The 15,077-nt window shown below is 46.2% G+C and overlaps 1 protein-coding gene across 1 annotated transcript in view; it reads right to left on the bottom strand.

The window, feature by feature from the left end:
- The window catches only part of LOC138246383 (tetraspanin-4-like), a 156,823-nt gene that overhangs the window by 48,890 nt on the left and 92,856 nt on the right, over window positions 1-15,077 (bottom strand). Inside the window, exons 4-5 of the mRNA XM_069200952.1 lie at window positions 13,673-13,747; window positions 11,014-11,115 (exon numbers count right to left, since the gene is read on the bottom strand). Of these exons, the coding sequence (XP_069057053.1) occupies window positions 11,014-11,115; window positions 13,673-13,747 (177 nt within the window). The remainder of the gene's footprint in view (window positions 1-11,013; window positions 11,116-13,672; window positions 13,748-15,077) is intronic.

A 15,077-nucleotide genomic window follows, 5' to 3' on the forward strand; every position in this document is an offset into this window, starting at 1 on the left:
ATGGGACGACGGACGCAGACGCACAGCACTAACGACCATCTGCAGACCGACCCACATGGGTGGGCTGGGTGCCCCTGGCTTTGAGGCATATTACCTCGCATCCCAATTACAGTGGGTGGCTGGTTGGCTGGTGGGCAGGGGACGCTCGGCCTGTGCACTGCCCACGGTGTAATTGACACAGCTCGGATTGTAGCGCATATGGCAGACAGGAAGATTGCCCCATTAGGGGTCCACATAATGTATAGTGTTGCGATGACATGCTGGAAAAGGTGTGCGAGAAGGGTCGGAGTTGGCCCACCATACTCCCCAGCTTTGCCGTTATCGGTCCTTGCTCTGGACCCGGGAGGAAAGGAGGCGGGGGGTCTGGGGCTGGGTCCTTGGATAAGAGCAGGAGTGGAGACAATTGGGGGGCTTTTCAGTGAGGGAGTGCTGAAGAGTTTCACTGACCTAACAAGCGGGGTGTTCCTCAGGGACAGCTTTTACTCTATAGGAAGCTAGTGCATACCCTGAAGGACCACTGGGTCACGATTAACACGGAACCCACTATCCACAGGGTGTTAAACCTCCTGTTGACGTCAGGAGAGGAACCTCATTTGATCACTAAAATATACCGGGCCCAGGCTGAGGCCGCGCTAGACCCCCTGCATTCCTTGAGAGAAAGATGGGAGAACACGATCGGGCGGGACTTATCTGAGGTAGAATGGAGCAGAACTCTGGCTTATCCCCGAATGATATCACGTAACACGCGGTTAAGATACATTTAATACAACTATTTACATAGGACGTACCTCACCCCACATCGATTGTTCCGCATATATGGGGGGACCCCTAGGACATGCCCCAGATGTGGGGGTGGGGAAGCGGACTTTGACCACTTGGTGTGGGGATGCCCGGTACTTCAGACTGGTTGGAGGGGGATGATGACGATACTGTCAATACTATTTGGGATGGAACTGCTGCCCACCCCTGCTTTATGCTTGTTGGGCCTCAAGACGGATGCACTGCGGGGGAAGGTTAGGGGTCGTTTCCTGGACCTGACCCTGGCCCTTTACAAAAGACTGATCATGAGGGGTTGGAAGGCCTTTAGCCACCCCTCACTGACTGAATGGAAAGGCGACGGTGTGAGATGGAATAGGGCTGAACTGCAGGTCCTGAAGGTTGAGGAAGCCAGGGGCATCCGCCAGACCCCCATTGCTTCAGACTGGGAGGATTTAGTGACGAGCTGGGATAACTTAATGAAGAGACCGATAGGCCCCGAGATAGAAGTAGGAGCCGATTAACACATTCAACAGGCTTGGCCCCTGGGGAGGGCTCCCAATGTTGAGGCCGGGGTATTGACGAATACACCAGCAGGCTGCACCAAGCAATATAGTGAAGTATCAGGCGAGACACAAATTACTACATCATTGTTGGTGGGGGGCAGAGTGGGTTGCTGGCCGTCCCCCGTGCACTGACGCGCCCTAGGAATGACCCTCTTTATCAGCCGCAAGACCCACCCACGAAATGCCATTAAGTGGATTTTTTCTTTTAGTTTATAGGTTAGAATTGATTTAATTCTGTTATAGGGTCACACAAGTTAAATGGTAACACTGAACCACAAGGAACATAACCCGTTAAAGCAAGGATGTTAGGATACTAGTTTTAATGAATGCAAAGAGTCTGATAACAGTGCTAAGAAGGTGTGTAACAAAGTACATGTAATGTATAACACAAATGCGGATTATCTGATTGATATGTATGATAAGTATATGATGTTACCACAAATGGAACTGCAAATGTAAGACAGCGAAGTGTTAATAAAAATATATTTAATAAAAAAAAAAAAAATGTATCATAGCCTTTGAAAAAGCACCACATAAAATGTAATTCTGCACAGAATACTTTAAGTTGTTTAGTATTTACTGTGGAATGGGACAACGAACACTAGAGCAAACGAGTGGGACGCACACAAGGCAGTCATAAGAGGAGCGTGCATATCAACGACAGTAGGAGTACGTCAAACACTAACACATGAGCTTCGTGATCTAGAAAGTAAACTTCACTCCTCTGAGTGCAACTTTGCAAGGGGCACAATCATGCAGGCGGAGCTAACTAGAGTGCGTACGCAATGGAACAAAGTAGACAATCGGCTCAGGCACTTCGACTATCGTTACTATATGGCCCGCACACATGCGGAAGGGGATAGATCAGGCAAACTCCTGTCATGGCTCACAAGCAACGAACGCCGCAAGGCCACCATAGGGGCTATCCGCCTCGACACGGGAATAATAGTAAACACCCAAGGAGATATTAATAGTGCATTTAGGGAGTATTATAGCACACTCTACACAGCTCCACCTCCACCCTCTGCAGTACTATTAAGCGAGTTTTTCGACGGTATCAGCTTAAACTGCCTAACTGCCACCCAGGCAGTGGAACTAGATAGACCAATAGATATAACAGAAGTAAAACGGGCTTTACAACAACTGCCACATGGCAAGGCACCCGGTAGTGACGGCTTACCTATTGAATATTACAGCACATTCCCGGCTCAAACATTAACCCCATATCTTGCAATTCTAACTGAGGCCCTGAAACGTGGCCAGCTGCCCGACACGTGCCGCGAGGCGTTAATTGCGGTACTGCCCAAAACCGGCCGTGACCCACTACATGTACGCTCATATAGGCCTCTATCGCTACTGAATACAGACTGCAAACTACTCGGTAAAATCTTAGCCAATCGCTTACTCCCATGCATACCGGAATTGGTCCACCGAGACCAGTCTGGCTTCATACCTGGACGTAATACCTATAGTAATACACGGAATTTATTACGTCTGATGGCAAACGCACCAGTGGGCGAACATCACCAGGTAGCAGTGTCACTAGACATAGAAAAAGCGTTTCGCTGGGGTGGCCTTTCCTGATGGAAACACTCCATCGCATGGGATTCGGAAGGACATATATCGATTGGGTAAACGTACTTTACACTAGCCCCTCAGCGAGGGTTAAAACAGGTGACACGATCTCCCAATCTTTCAGCATAGAAAGAGGAACCAGACACGGATACCCATTGTCCCCACTCTTATTTGCTAGTGCCATCGAACCACTGGCGGCCCGTCTGCGCGCAGTGGCTTCAGCGTGGGGCGTCCGCGATGATCATGAACACCGCATAGTGTCACTGTACGCAGACGATGCACTTATCTTTCTCCGAGATCACACTGAATCATTGCCCGAATTGCTGAAGCTACTACATAAATTTGGCTCAGTGGCCGGGCTACAGGTTAACTGGTCGAAATCGGGTGTATTTCAAATGCGTCCAGTCCCCGAAGCACACAGGCTGCCCTCTAATCCGGGCGACCTGAAATGGTGCTACACCACTTTTAAATACCTGGGAATAAACATATACCACGACATGCGGGACCTCAGAGACGGCAACCTCGGGCAAGCAATCAGATCCATCAGGGACTCATTGCCCTTCTGGTGCTCACTTCCACTCTCGCCCATGGGCAGAGTGGCCATAGCAAAGATGATAATACTACCCCGTCTGTTATACTTTTTCATGGCCCTCCCACTGGCTTTACCTGCCTCCTTCTTTAAACCCCTGAATAGCTTACTAACAGCTCTAATCTGATGCAATGGTCGGCGGCGCGTGGCGTTAACTAAAATATACCAGCCACTTACAAAGGGTAGACTAGGGGCACCCGGATTCGAATTATATTACGCAGCCGCTCACTTGCAATGGCTATTCACTTGGCTCGGACGCCCCGACAGCGCAGAAACAAGGGGGATTCTCACGAGCTTGGGAAACACGGGAGTACTGCAATACCTCATGAATCGCGAGTGCTCCAAACACCCGCGCAACATCCTATTAAAAACCGCGCACTGGATATGGGGCCGACACGCTCTAACCGGTGACAAAGCACCACAGTACTCGCCCAGGGTCCCACTATTGGCCATTCAAAAAATTGCCACGATATCTACCAAGGTGGGCATGGGAGGATGGCACGACAAGGGCATATGCACAGTCGGCGACATATACAACGATGGTTACCTCCTAACCTACAAGGCCCTGACTGACAAATACAACTTGAGTCAAGGTAGTTTTATAACATTTGGGGCAGTGCGACAGGTGCTTTGCTCTCACTGGAAATGCGGAAACTCTGAACCAATTGTCTCCCCCATACTACACGACCTGTTAGAAAACATAGTTGCCCCAATGAAAGTGTCAAGAGCATACATAATCCTAACCACACACCTGGAACACAGTCAAGAACAGGCAAAAAACAGATGGGACTGTGTGCTGGCAGAACCTCTCTCACAGCCTGCATGGAACCAGGCTATGAAAATGATACGCGAGGTATCACGTAACCCGCGGTTCCGTTACACCCAGTTCAATTATCTGCATCAAACGTACCTTTCACCCCACCGCATAACGCGCATGTTCCCTCAGTCGCAGCAGACATGCCCCAGATGCGGAAACATCGACGCCACCTTCTTCCATATGACCTGGGACTGCCCCCCAGTTCGAAACGTATGGAACGACATAATAACAATGCTGACCGAATGGACAGCTGTTACACTGCCCCCCACACCTGAGCTATGCCTACTGGGAATAGGCCTGTGTCCCAAAAGACGGAAACACATGCTCAGATGCATACCCCTAGCACTGGTGAAGTACAGACGCCTCATAGCTATGCACTGGAAAGCCCCGGCCGCCCCGAGCATTGACCAATGGCGCTCTGAACTACTGCGCTGGCCCAGGGCCGAGGCGCAAACGCTACAGCTTCTCCGAGATAAAGGGATCCTGGCCAAGAGCCTAAACACTTGGAATTCCTTCGTGATAGCTATAGAAAGTAAAGACGACGAGCAACCCCCATGAATAATCCCATAAGGAGCAATGCCCGAGTGCAGGATACAACTAACACATTAAAAACAAATAGACTTTACTACAAATATCATAAAACCGTATTCCAACACACGAATTGCGACACAGCCGCAAGATGAGGCACAGTTACTCTATCAGCAAATAAATACACGTCTGGAACGTAAATGTGGGACGACAGCCCTCCGCCTGTGCTTGCCGTTCCTCCCCCCCCCCTCTTCCTCGCTTGCGCTCTTTTGTCCCCCCCTATACATGCAGACTATCACACCTCTAGGTGGATTACACGGCGCTCTGCTCTGGCCCAGCCCCCTCCCCCCCCGGGCTGGCGCGCGCCTGCGCGGGGCTCCAGCGGGTGGGCAGGGGTGGGCCCCGGCCGGGGAGTGGCGAGCGTGGCCACCAGGGGGAGAGCAGAATATATTACAACCTGTACCGTAATTCTACTAACTGCATATCTTTTTTCTTTTTCTGTGTTATCTGTTTGTTGATATAACAATAAAAATATATTTAAAAAAAAAAAAGTATTTACTGTGGAATTACAATAAAACGATATCCAAATTTAGGGGACAAATGGTATTCAGCCTGCACAACTCTCCGGTCACAGAGCCTTCCTTTTCTCACCACCAGAGCTTTCCGGCATCTGGGAATGGCAAAAAGCATCTGTTGATTGCCACGGCTTGCAAAAACCTTGTCCCACTCACCTACTATAAGCTCCAATGAAGTTAACCATGCCAGTGCTTAAGCATGAATGTCAGATTCCGAGATTAAAACATCTAACTGGAATGGGCTTTCATTTCTCCCAGACCTTTGGGGAGTGACTGCAGGATCAGAGTCCTGGAACAGTTGGACTTGACTCTTGAGCAGTCAACAATTGTTTGCAGACAGGGATGTCATTCGTCCAGGGAGGCAGTGACATCAAAATATTTCCCAGGGCTGATTTCCTTGAGGCCCAGTAAATGCGGTGCCACTGCTCTTCATAACCGTGATAAACTGAAGGGCTAGTGTTTATATTGTGCCTCTGGACTTCTACAGTCCATTCAAGCATATGGTTTGAGTATGGGCTATGCTCATGCGGGTGAAAGAAAAGATTGTAACTTAAATATCTCCCTCAGCTTACATCTCCAACCCTCCAAGTCAGTTTCAGGTGAACAGTAGACTGAACCGCTTCAGAGCCAGATGAGAAGCAGTTCCACCAGGAAAATCGCCGCTTCACTTGAAAGCCATGAGCCAGAGGCACTGAACATCAGGGATTGTTTGCAAATAAGGGCACAAAGTTGTACCAGACTTAGCAGGCATCGCTTGTGAGCAGGCACACCGACTTAGTACTTGTCAGCTCTAAATCCAGAACGAATGTCAGCTGGACTAAAGCAAGAGATCAAATAAGTGCCTGCTCAATTACATTTCCTGATCCAGAAATGAGCTCCCGAGACAAAGAAAGGGCACTGAGCCTGTAGGAAGTACGGAAACGATTGTATCAAATTTTATGCGAGAGGAATTGAAAATGTTTGCACAAATTAAACAAATTATAATGTTGAAGATTACAAATCAGGGGCAATGTGAAGGGCATAAGGAATTAAATCATTGTCTCCACAATCAGTCGTCCCTCAAGGTGCTCCTGATCTACTTTGGCCAACATTAGTGGATAGCGCCTTCTGTACATAAATGAAGTTAATACAAAACAGCCATAATACACTTCGCCCTCCCTACTATCTACGACAGAGTGGACCTCAATATTGTACTGCAAAGACTCAAAGTCAGGTTGATTTGCCTTGGCATGGACCCAATCCTTCCTCTCAACTGTAGCCAAATATAAGGGTCAGCTCAGCAGAGCCTCCCTCGCCATCGGTCTGGGATCACTACTTTCAAGCCTGCTTTTCAATGTCTGCATATGCCCTCTGGCAAAAATGTACAACGATGACACCCAAATCCACTTCTGGCAGGTTCCATTGGATGATGGTGGCTTCCTCTGCACTAGTAAATCTAAAACTGAACTTCTGCTAATGGGAGGAACTTATCTCAATTCACTGAACTTTGTCTGGTCCTCAGAGACCAGGAAAGCTGGGGATATTCTTTGATTCACAGTTGTGATTTACAATCAGGTCAACGCAATGGCCAAAGGTATCGACACAAAACGGTCCTCTGAAAAACCTTCCCAGTATTCCAAACTGACCAACGGGTAGAGGTCAACATTATTTATAGGAGTGGAGTTAGGAAGTGGAAAGAAACGGATCAACAAATTGCATTAGTAAGCACAACATACTTGAACCTTCACAAACACACCCAGAATAATCAGTCCTAAAATTGCTTTTCTGGCTCTTGGTAGTCACCACCAGGATTGAAGTTTAAGGCCCTCGGCACTGTCTGGTCACAAATCCTATGGACCCAGAAAAGGCCCACAGGTATTCTGGGCAAAAACTTAAATATCTTTACAATCTTGATTCCCATTACCTACCCAATCAGAGTCTATGTGCAGCGACTGCACACTTATGACACCAACAAGCCTTTAATCCATGGCTGAAACACAAGGAGAAGTCCATTCAGAGTCTGGGACCTGAGTCTGCTGAATACTCTGAACACACATCTGGAAGCTGGAAACACTTGAAAACCTAACTATCTTTTCAAACTTGCTTAGAACTAACCTTCAGACTGAACAGATGTGTTGACAAAAGTACATGTCTAACCTTTAACTGTTGCTGGGAGATGTGGCTTAGCAATTAATGATGTATCAGGTGCTGTGGTACTGGGCCCAGTGATTTGAAGACTTCTATGCACCCCAATTATGGCTGCATTTCACTACCGAACCAGCAGCATGGGAGCCCATTTTTCTTATCACATTAAGGCCTCTGACATCCTTGCTATGCCACTGATTGAAGAATCCTTTCTACAAAATAGTCAACGTTCTGAAGTAAACAAAAGGGGGTGCACAGCGCTATATAAAACGTCAAACCAATTGAATAAATAATGAACAACTAAATAAGCGTCTCCCATCGAGAGCCGAGACACCACCTACAAATGCTCTTAATTAAAAAAGTATAAAACATTAACAAGGAGGAATGCATCTGAATGAATTGAATATTTCAAGGTCTGTATAGCACGACTCAATTTTTTCATATATGTAAAGGGGTACAATTGGGTGGGACAGCAAATGCTGGAGGCCTACACAGGGCGGTGCAGTAAAGCTGGAGGGATTATGCAGGGGAAGAGTGTTGCAGAAGAGGGGGGAGAGGAAGAGTGCAGGAGGAAGAATGGCAGGAACATAAGATGCCTTGCAGATAGCCATCTAGAAGCTGTGCACTTGTTGGAAGACCTTAGCATGTCTCCAAGGTGGCTTGACTGTGAGCTCAGTGCACACTATATTGAACAAAACAAAATGAGAAACTGTGCTGAATGCAGTTGGGTAGAGCCTGACGGTCATGGGTGGGTCTCTTCTAGATATGGTGGGTCACCTGAGTCTCACTGATCACAGTGTGTCGGCCTGGGTGTAGTCAGTCCCAAGGACAGGTTAACCTCCTTCCCCTAAGAGGCCCGTTTCCCTAGTGTTTGTCTATCTCTACCTACCAGCCAGAACATGCAAATAGTTCGGATTAAACCTAGTTTCAACTTTGTCTTATGAAAAATGTAAAAGCAGGTCTAGTCAAACATTAAGCAAGCCCCTGGCCCAGCCTCTGCTTTGTATGGTTGGTAGAGGTGGTGAGGGAGGGGTGGGGAGGCTTCAGGGCCAACATAAGTCCTTACTTATTACACCATTAGAATAAGTTCACACTCTAGGCAGCTTTCACATAGTACATGCACGCAGGAAAGTTAAGCAACACTGATGCCTTAAGAAGTAGTAACATTTAGCCAAACGCTGGCCGACCACGCCACTTGGCTCTGTGGCTCTTTTCCTTACTATGGGAGCGCTTTATTCAGTTTCTACTTTGCAAGAGGAGGGAGAAGTTAACCACAGGTCCAGCAGTACCACCACCCCTCCACATTTGTTTACCAGCTGGCCTTCCATGGCTTAAGGCACGGTGCAGAATAAACTCCAAGCTAGAAGTCCAGCCCAAACCTATGCTAGAATGTAGAAATGAGCTGCTGAGTTGCTTTAGTCTTCGGATGACACTATCCCAGGCCTGGCTGACACTGTCCTACGTATAAGCGACTGAGGCTATACTTGCCCTGCCCATTTGAATGTGGCAATACCTGTGGATCGTTTCTCAGAGCTACATTCACCAAGTGTAATCTTGGATTGGTCCCAAGAATTAACAGATAAAGGACGAACCTAACAGAAAAGAGTATTAAGGTTTCTTCAAACACTTTTTATGATTAGTGATCTACCGATGCAGCATTGGGCAGTAGATTTCAAGTCTTAGGAACCCGAATCAAGAATGATCTACTGCGACAATGGCAGGGAGTGAAATGCGGAATACAAATGTAAATGTGCATTCAAGGACGAAGTGAGGATATAGGCCTGAAGTTTATTCTGCCTATATGTAGATCCACCGATACAAACTGCCCTGTGAACAAGGCAAAGGCACTTGGGCTCAATCGGCTGATAACCTGTTTGCCAGTGCCCCGCATGCCTTTAAGACTTGTTTAAATTTCTCTGACTTTTAGAGAAGCCTTATTGGCCATATATTTGGTGCATTGGAATTGCAGTATCAGCAGAGAAACCAATCTAACAAAGCACGGTCTTTTCTAGATAAATCGCTGCTCCTCCAACTGACAATTCCTCATATGAACCACAATCATTTTCAATACCTTTTACTATGCACTTATTAGCAATACGGAACTGTCAATATCTTTTACTAGCTAAAAGTTAATGGGAATACCAACTGCAGGCGAGGAGCCTTCATGGTAAGGTGGGATAAAATCCGGAGGGCCCCCTCTAAGTCGCTTAATCATTTTCTTTGGCTAGAACTGCACAAAGAGACTTTTCTCCGGCCAGGTCTTGGCTCACGAACTGCTTGCATAGTGTTGGGCTGTGTCAGCTCTGGGAGTTCTCCACCAGCCATGCTGTGCTTAAAAAGCTGCTGTGGAAATCAATAAATTCTCTGCCGGTGCCGGAGGATAAGGCCGCACTAACAAGCAGGGCCCACGGTTGGATGACATTGAATACTTATGACATATTGGCCCTTCAAAGGTATTTCTGCCTAGGCTACTCACCTACACTCAAGGAACATTTCTTGAAATACCGCTTGGCTCTGCTTCCGTGCGCACCACACTTGCCACCTTGACAAAGAGATGCCTCTAGGATGATCTGCCGCCTGTGTGGCACAGCCAAGGAAGATCTTTTGCATTTACAGTGCATGTGCAAAGACCTTTTGGTTGAACAGAGACAGCTACTAAATGCGCAACTCAGTCAGAGGGGAATCCGTATCGGAGGCAGGCCATGCTGGCTTGTTTCGCCCCTGATGACCCACAACTGAACTGCAGCTCCGTACGCTATCTTAACTGCAGCCAAAAGGATCGCAGACGGGTCGGCACAAGCCAATGACTAAATCTCGCTAAATAAATTCCTCCCAAATTGACCTTGGGAATGTGCTTCGGTTGCAGGTCCCAGTTCCTTATGTGTGCCTGGCTGGTCCTTGAATCCAACTTCCGCCGGTTAGCCGCTGGTGTTCCAATGACTGTAATTTGGGGGAGCTGTATAGAGAGTCATCTCCCCAATTGCTTGATATTTAAGGTTTTACTGACCGATTTTATTACCCTAATAAGAGTTTTTATGAATTTGTATTTTTTACACTTGTAAAATCACATCGTGGCTTCCTTTTAATTATACATTGGTTTTAAGTAGCTATGCTAAATAAATATATAAATGAGCTCCATATTGAAATGGGCAATACATCTTACTGGATATGTAGAAACTAGAAATACTCGACACCAGACACTTAAATACCCGCTTTACTTTGTAATATGGACAACACTCAACCATCTTAGTACATTTCGCTTTCAATACAATCAGATATGACTAATGCTATTGGTCAAAGGTGCCTTAAACACTACTTTGCAATAATTTTCTGCAAATATCTTAGATGGAGGGCCCTAATTCCTCAGTAAAAAGGTTTTTAAAATCACATTGAGACTTCCTCAGTTTTATAAACCAATATGCTTTCGCAAAGCGGGCACTGCAGGGAAGAAAGAAAGGGCTAATAAAAGGTATCTCCACTCACCTTAATCTGCACCATATCCCAGGCGTTGGTGAGTCCAAGGTTCCCCTCTGTACCATAGAGAACAAGAGATTCCTTCAGATCGTCTTCTGCGTACTGGTTAAACTGTGAGAAAAGAAATAAATCACTTATCTGTACTACCACCCTCCTGCGTTGGTATCTCTCATGGATTTACATGCTTGAACCATTCTCCATCGACGAGCTGAAGTCATTGCATGCAGGCACCTCTAGGCCCCCCCATACTGGGCCCGACTCACAAAAGTAAACGTAGACCAAAGGTCTAGGTTTAGACCTAAAGTCTAACTTTACTAACAGTAAAGTTATACTTTTGGTCTAAGTTTATACTTTTGGTTTACTTTTTTTGTGAATCTGGCCCATTGTGCCTAATGTGAAACTGACCCCGATGAATACCAAAACCAGCTCCTTAGGGTGAATGCATCCTGATTGTGCAGCACCACCTTTCACTCTAGCACTGGGGCCCAGGAGCAGCCCTGCTTCTTTCTCTCCATGATGACCTGTTACACTGCCTGTTGTTTAATTACAAGACCTGCATACACCAGCAGACCTCAGCCTCTTCTATTACTGCACCTCAACATGGACACAGGTCTGACAATGCACCCCCCCCCCCACCAACTGCAAGTATATACTTGTGCAGTGGGTAACCCAACTGGTCTGACAAAGCTGGTAGTTATGCTACCTTGAATGAGAGATGTGTCCATCACTTGTTTTCTCAGTATGATGGGCAAAGTGTGACCGGTATACCCAGACGTGGGTCACGTGTTCACTATACCACAGAAATCAAGCTTGACCTCACTGAGGGGGGCCCCACAGGATGAAACTAGCCTGGGGTTGCTTATGTGTCTGTCTATAGGGGACCTAGCCTGCGAGTTCAGGCTGTACTGTTCCTGACCCACCACTCTTTTGTTGTTTCCCTCTTTGTGATCCCTAATTGCGATGGGTGTACCCAGACATGGGTCCCGTGCTCAGTGCATCAAAGGACTCAAGCTGCACTTCACGGAGGAGGCCAGACATTGTCTGGGATGACTTGTTTTCTCGTCTACAGGAGACCTGGCCTGGCAGATCGAGCTGACCATTTTTATTGGGGGACGATCATGACAGATTTGCATTTCACTAGTGTGTGCCTGGAATGACATATGGGCAAGAAAATAATAGACTGCAATGCAGCTCCAAGTACCTACATGTGGCTGAGATTAATTCAAGTACTCCACCAAGTACCTTTTTGTTTCTCTAGATGCCTGGGACTTGAGCATCGCAGCCTTGAACAAAGAAGCAGCTGACCCTTGGTTTATTTCTGAGGAAAACCCCTTCTAAAGGTCAGACAGCCCATACAAATAGGATTTTATGGTTTTTTACACTTTTCATAGTTCCTCTCTGAACTTACAAATTAATCAAAGGACTTCAAAAAAAAATGTAAAGGACTTGGAATTTTTCAAATGTTCCCTCTACTTCATCATCGTACGCATATACTTTGTTTGATGGTGTTGTAGAAATAATTTGTGCTTAAAGTGAATAACACTGTATTCCTGGCTTGTCTGTTTCTGAATTTTTAATTTTCCACAAGATGTTATCAGTTACCTAATGCTTTTCCATTGGAGCTACTTTCAGTGAACTCCCCAGGAAATAAAAACTCAGCCCTGCTCCTACCAGACTAAAAAGCCAATTTTAAGCTGGAAAGGTACTAAGGGCCACATGTACGAACTTCAGTTTTTGCGACTCGCAAATTGCTAGTCATAGCGACTTGCAAAACCTGATTTACAACAGTGTCAATGACACTGTTTGCGATTCCCAATGGGGTCGCAAATGACCTACCTCATGAATATTCATGAAGTAGGTTGCAATTTGCAACCCCATTGGGAATGGCTGCCCTCACAGGGATGGTGGCCTGCTGGAGACAGCAGACCACCATGTCTGTGACTGCTTTTAAATAAAACAGTTTTTGTTTTTTGAAATGCAGCCCATTTTCCTTACAGGAAAACGAGATGCAATTCAAAATCAAAAATGAAAAGTTTTCTTTTCATTTTTTCAGAGCAGGCAGTGGCCTGTGGGACCACTGCCTGCTCTGAAAAAATATTTTCGCTGCCATTTACAAAGGGACCCCTTTCCGTTTGCGAATGGGTAACCACCAGTTTGAAACTGGTGCCAACTGCGACTTTTTTGCGATACATACCATCTGGATTCGGTATTAGGAAGGGATGCCCTTGTCACGCCCCTTCCTAATACCGAATTGCAAAACCCAAACTGTGATTCAGTAACAAGTTACCGAATCGCAGTATGGGCTTTGTACATCCCAAATAGCATTTTTCAAGTCACAAATAGCCCGATTCGCCGTTTGCGACTTGAAAAATGCTTCGTACTTCTGGCCCTAAGTGCGAGGCCTGATATTAGTCTGGGCTGTGGCGAAGAACGGTTAAATGACTGTGTTTCTCTAGTATGTACGAGGAGTTCTTGGGCACTGCATTATCATTAGTGGAGTCTGTATTTAGAAAAGGAATTGTCTCATCACAAAACTTTTTCTGCTCAGAACACAGGTGATGATCATTTTCCCATCTGACCACATGAACTACATTATATAGTATTTTGGTAAAATATTTTCCCTGCTCCGGGTAAGTGGCATTGGGTAGCTGGAGAAAGAGTCTCGTACCTGGTCCCTCAATGTGATGAAGAGGAGCATCCCCACGACTTCAAACAGGAAGATGACCAGAAGAATGATGAAGAACTGTGAGGACAAGGAAATGAGAGAGAAATCAAGAAAACGATGTATGATTTACAAAGCACATTTTATACATAGTGACAATTACTCGAACGAGTGTGCTGCTTGTTTTAGAAAAAAGGCAGAGCTAACTCTCCCCCTCACAGGAGCACGTCACCAAGTGGTCACACAGCTGTCGACAGTTGAGATGTTAACCTACTGAGCAATCTCACCAGAAGAAATATCATGACAAATAACAAATGAAAAGTCACACTAAACACACGGAAAATGCTGCGAGACTGCCCTAATCAGATGATTCCCCTACGGGCTGGAAACCCCAAAAGTCTGGCGGGGTTTGGGCATAGTCAGTCGCGTGAGGCCTGCTTCTTCAGCGTCCCAAGCCTTTTAGAAAACAGCGAATGCCTTTTTGTCTGGGCGCACCAATGTCCCTCTGGCTGTTTCCCTGATGATTTTGGTCTGGAACAATGGACCTCCCTCGACAGAGAGAATACAATCCTTTATTGGCATGATAAAATTATTCTGCGGCAGCGCCTCCCTCCCAAAGCATCCATACATCAAATATCTGCCACTGCGATGCTGGCCAAAACTGCCTGGCGCCCGCTCCCGATGCGTCGAAAAATGAAAGTTGCAAGCCATAGCTGCATGTTCGGAGCCCAAACACCAGATGCAGATGTTATGTCGGTCTAATAAAAATGTTTTCCTGTGCAAGGTTTTAACCCCTGAAATCTTAAGAGCCATTTGACTGGGTCAGTTTCAAAATGCTGAGGCACCGAGTGAGCACAAGACCTGCAGAAATGAGGTGTGCTAAACCAGGCCAGCATTTACACTCTTTTTCCTTTTCTTTATTTTCAACCAAGAAAATAGAATATGCTTTCATTGTCAAATCTTGACGCGTCCCTTTCTAAATAATCCCTGCTGCATCACAAAGTTGGTGATGATGACATTTTACAACACAGTCATGAAGTTGGTGAGGACCACTTCGCACACCCATACTTCAAACATAATAGCAGCACATCTACAAGCCACACTTTCTTCCAATGCTCAGTTCAGTTAATATTAACAAAGAGTTTTCCTTTATTTAGTGTTTCTAGCTTGTCTTTCGACAGCACGTTCCTCCTAGTGGCCAATCAAACGTATGCCACTAGGTACTCCATCCCTTTTCTTCTGTGTCTGTATTTATCTGTTTAGAACCGCAAACAGAAATACTGTATAGACGTTTCCTTAAAAATGGTGCATGGAACTTTCACTGCTGTGCATTGCGACAACAGTATCACTCCAAGGACCGCACAGGGTGCACAGCACAACATACATCATTAATCCTTGCAGTATCCATGGC

Source organism: Pleurodeles waltl, chromosome 7, assembly GCF_031143425.1.
Source record: "Pleurodeles waltl isolate 20211129_DDA chromosome 7, aPleWal1.hap1.20221129, whole genome shotgun sequence".
NCBI classification, from domain to species: domain Eukaryota; kingdom Metazoa; phylum Chordata; class Amphibia; order Caudata; family Salamandridae; genus Pleurodeles; species Pleurodeles waltl.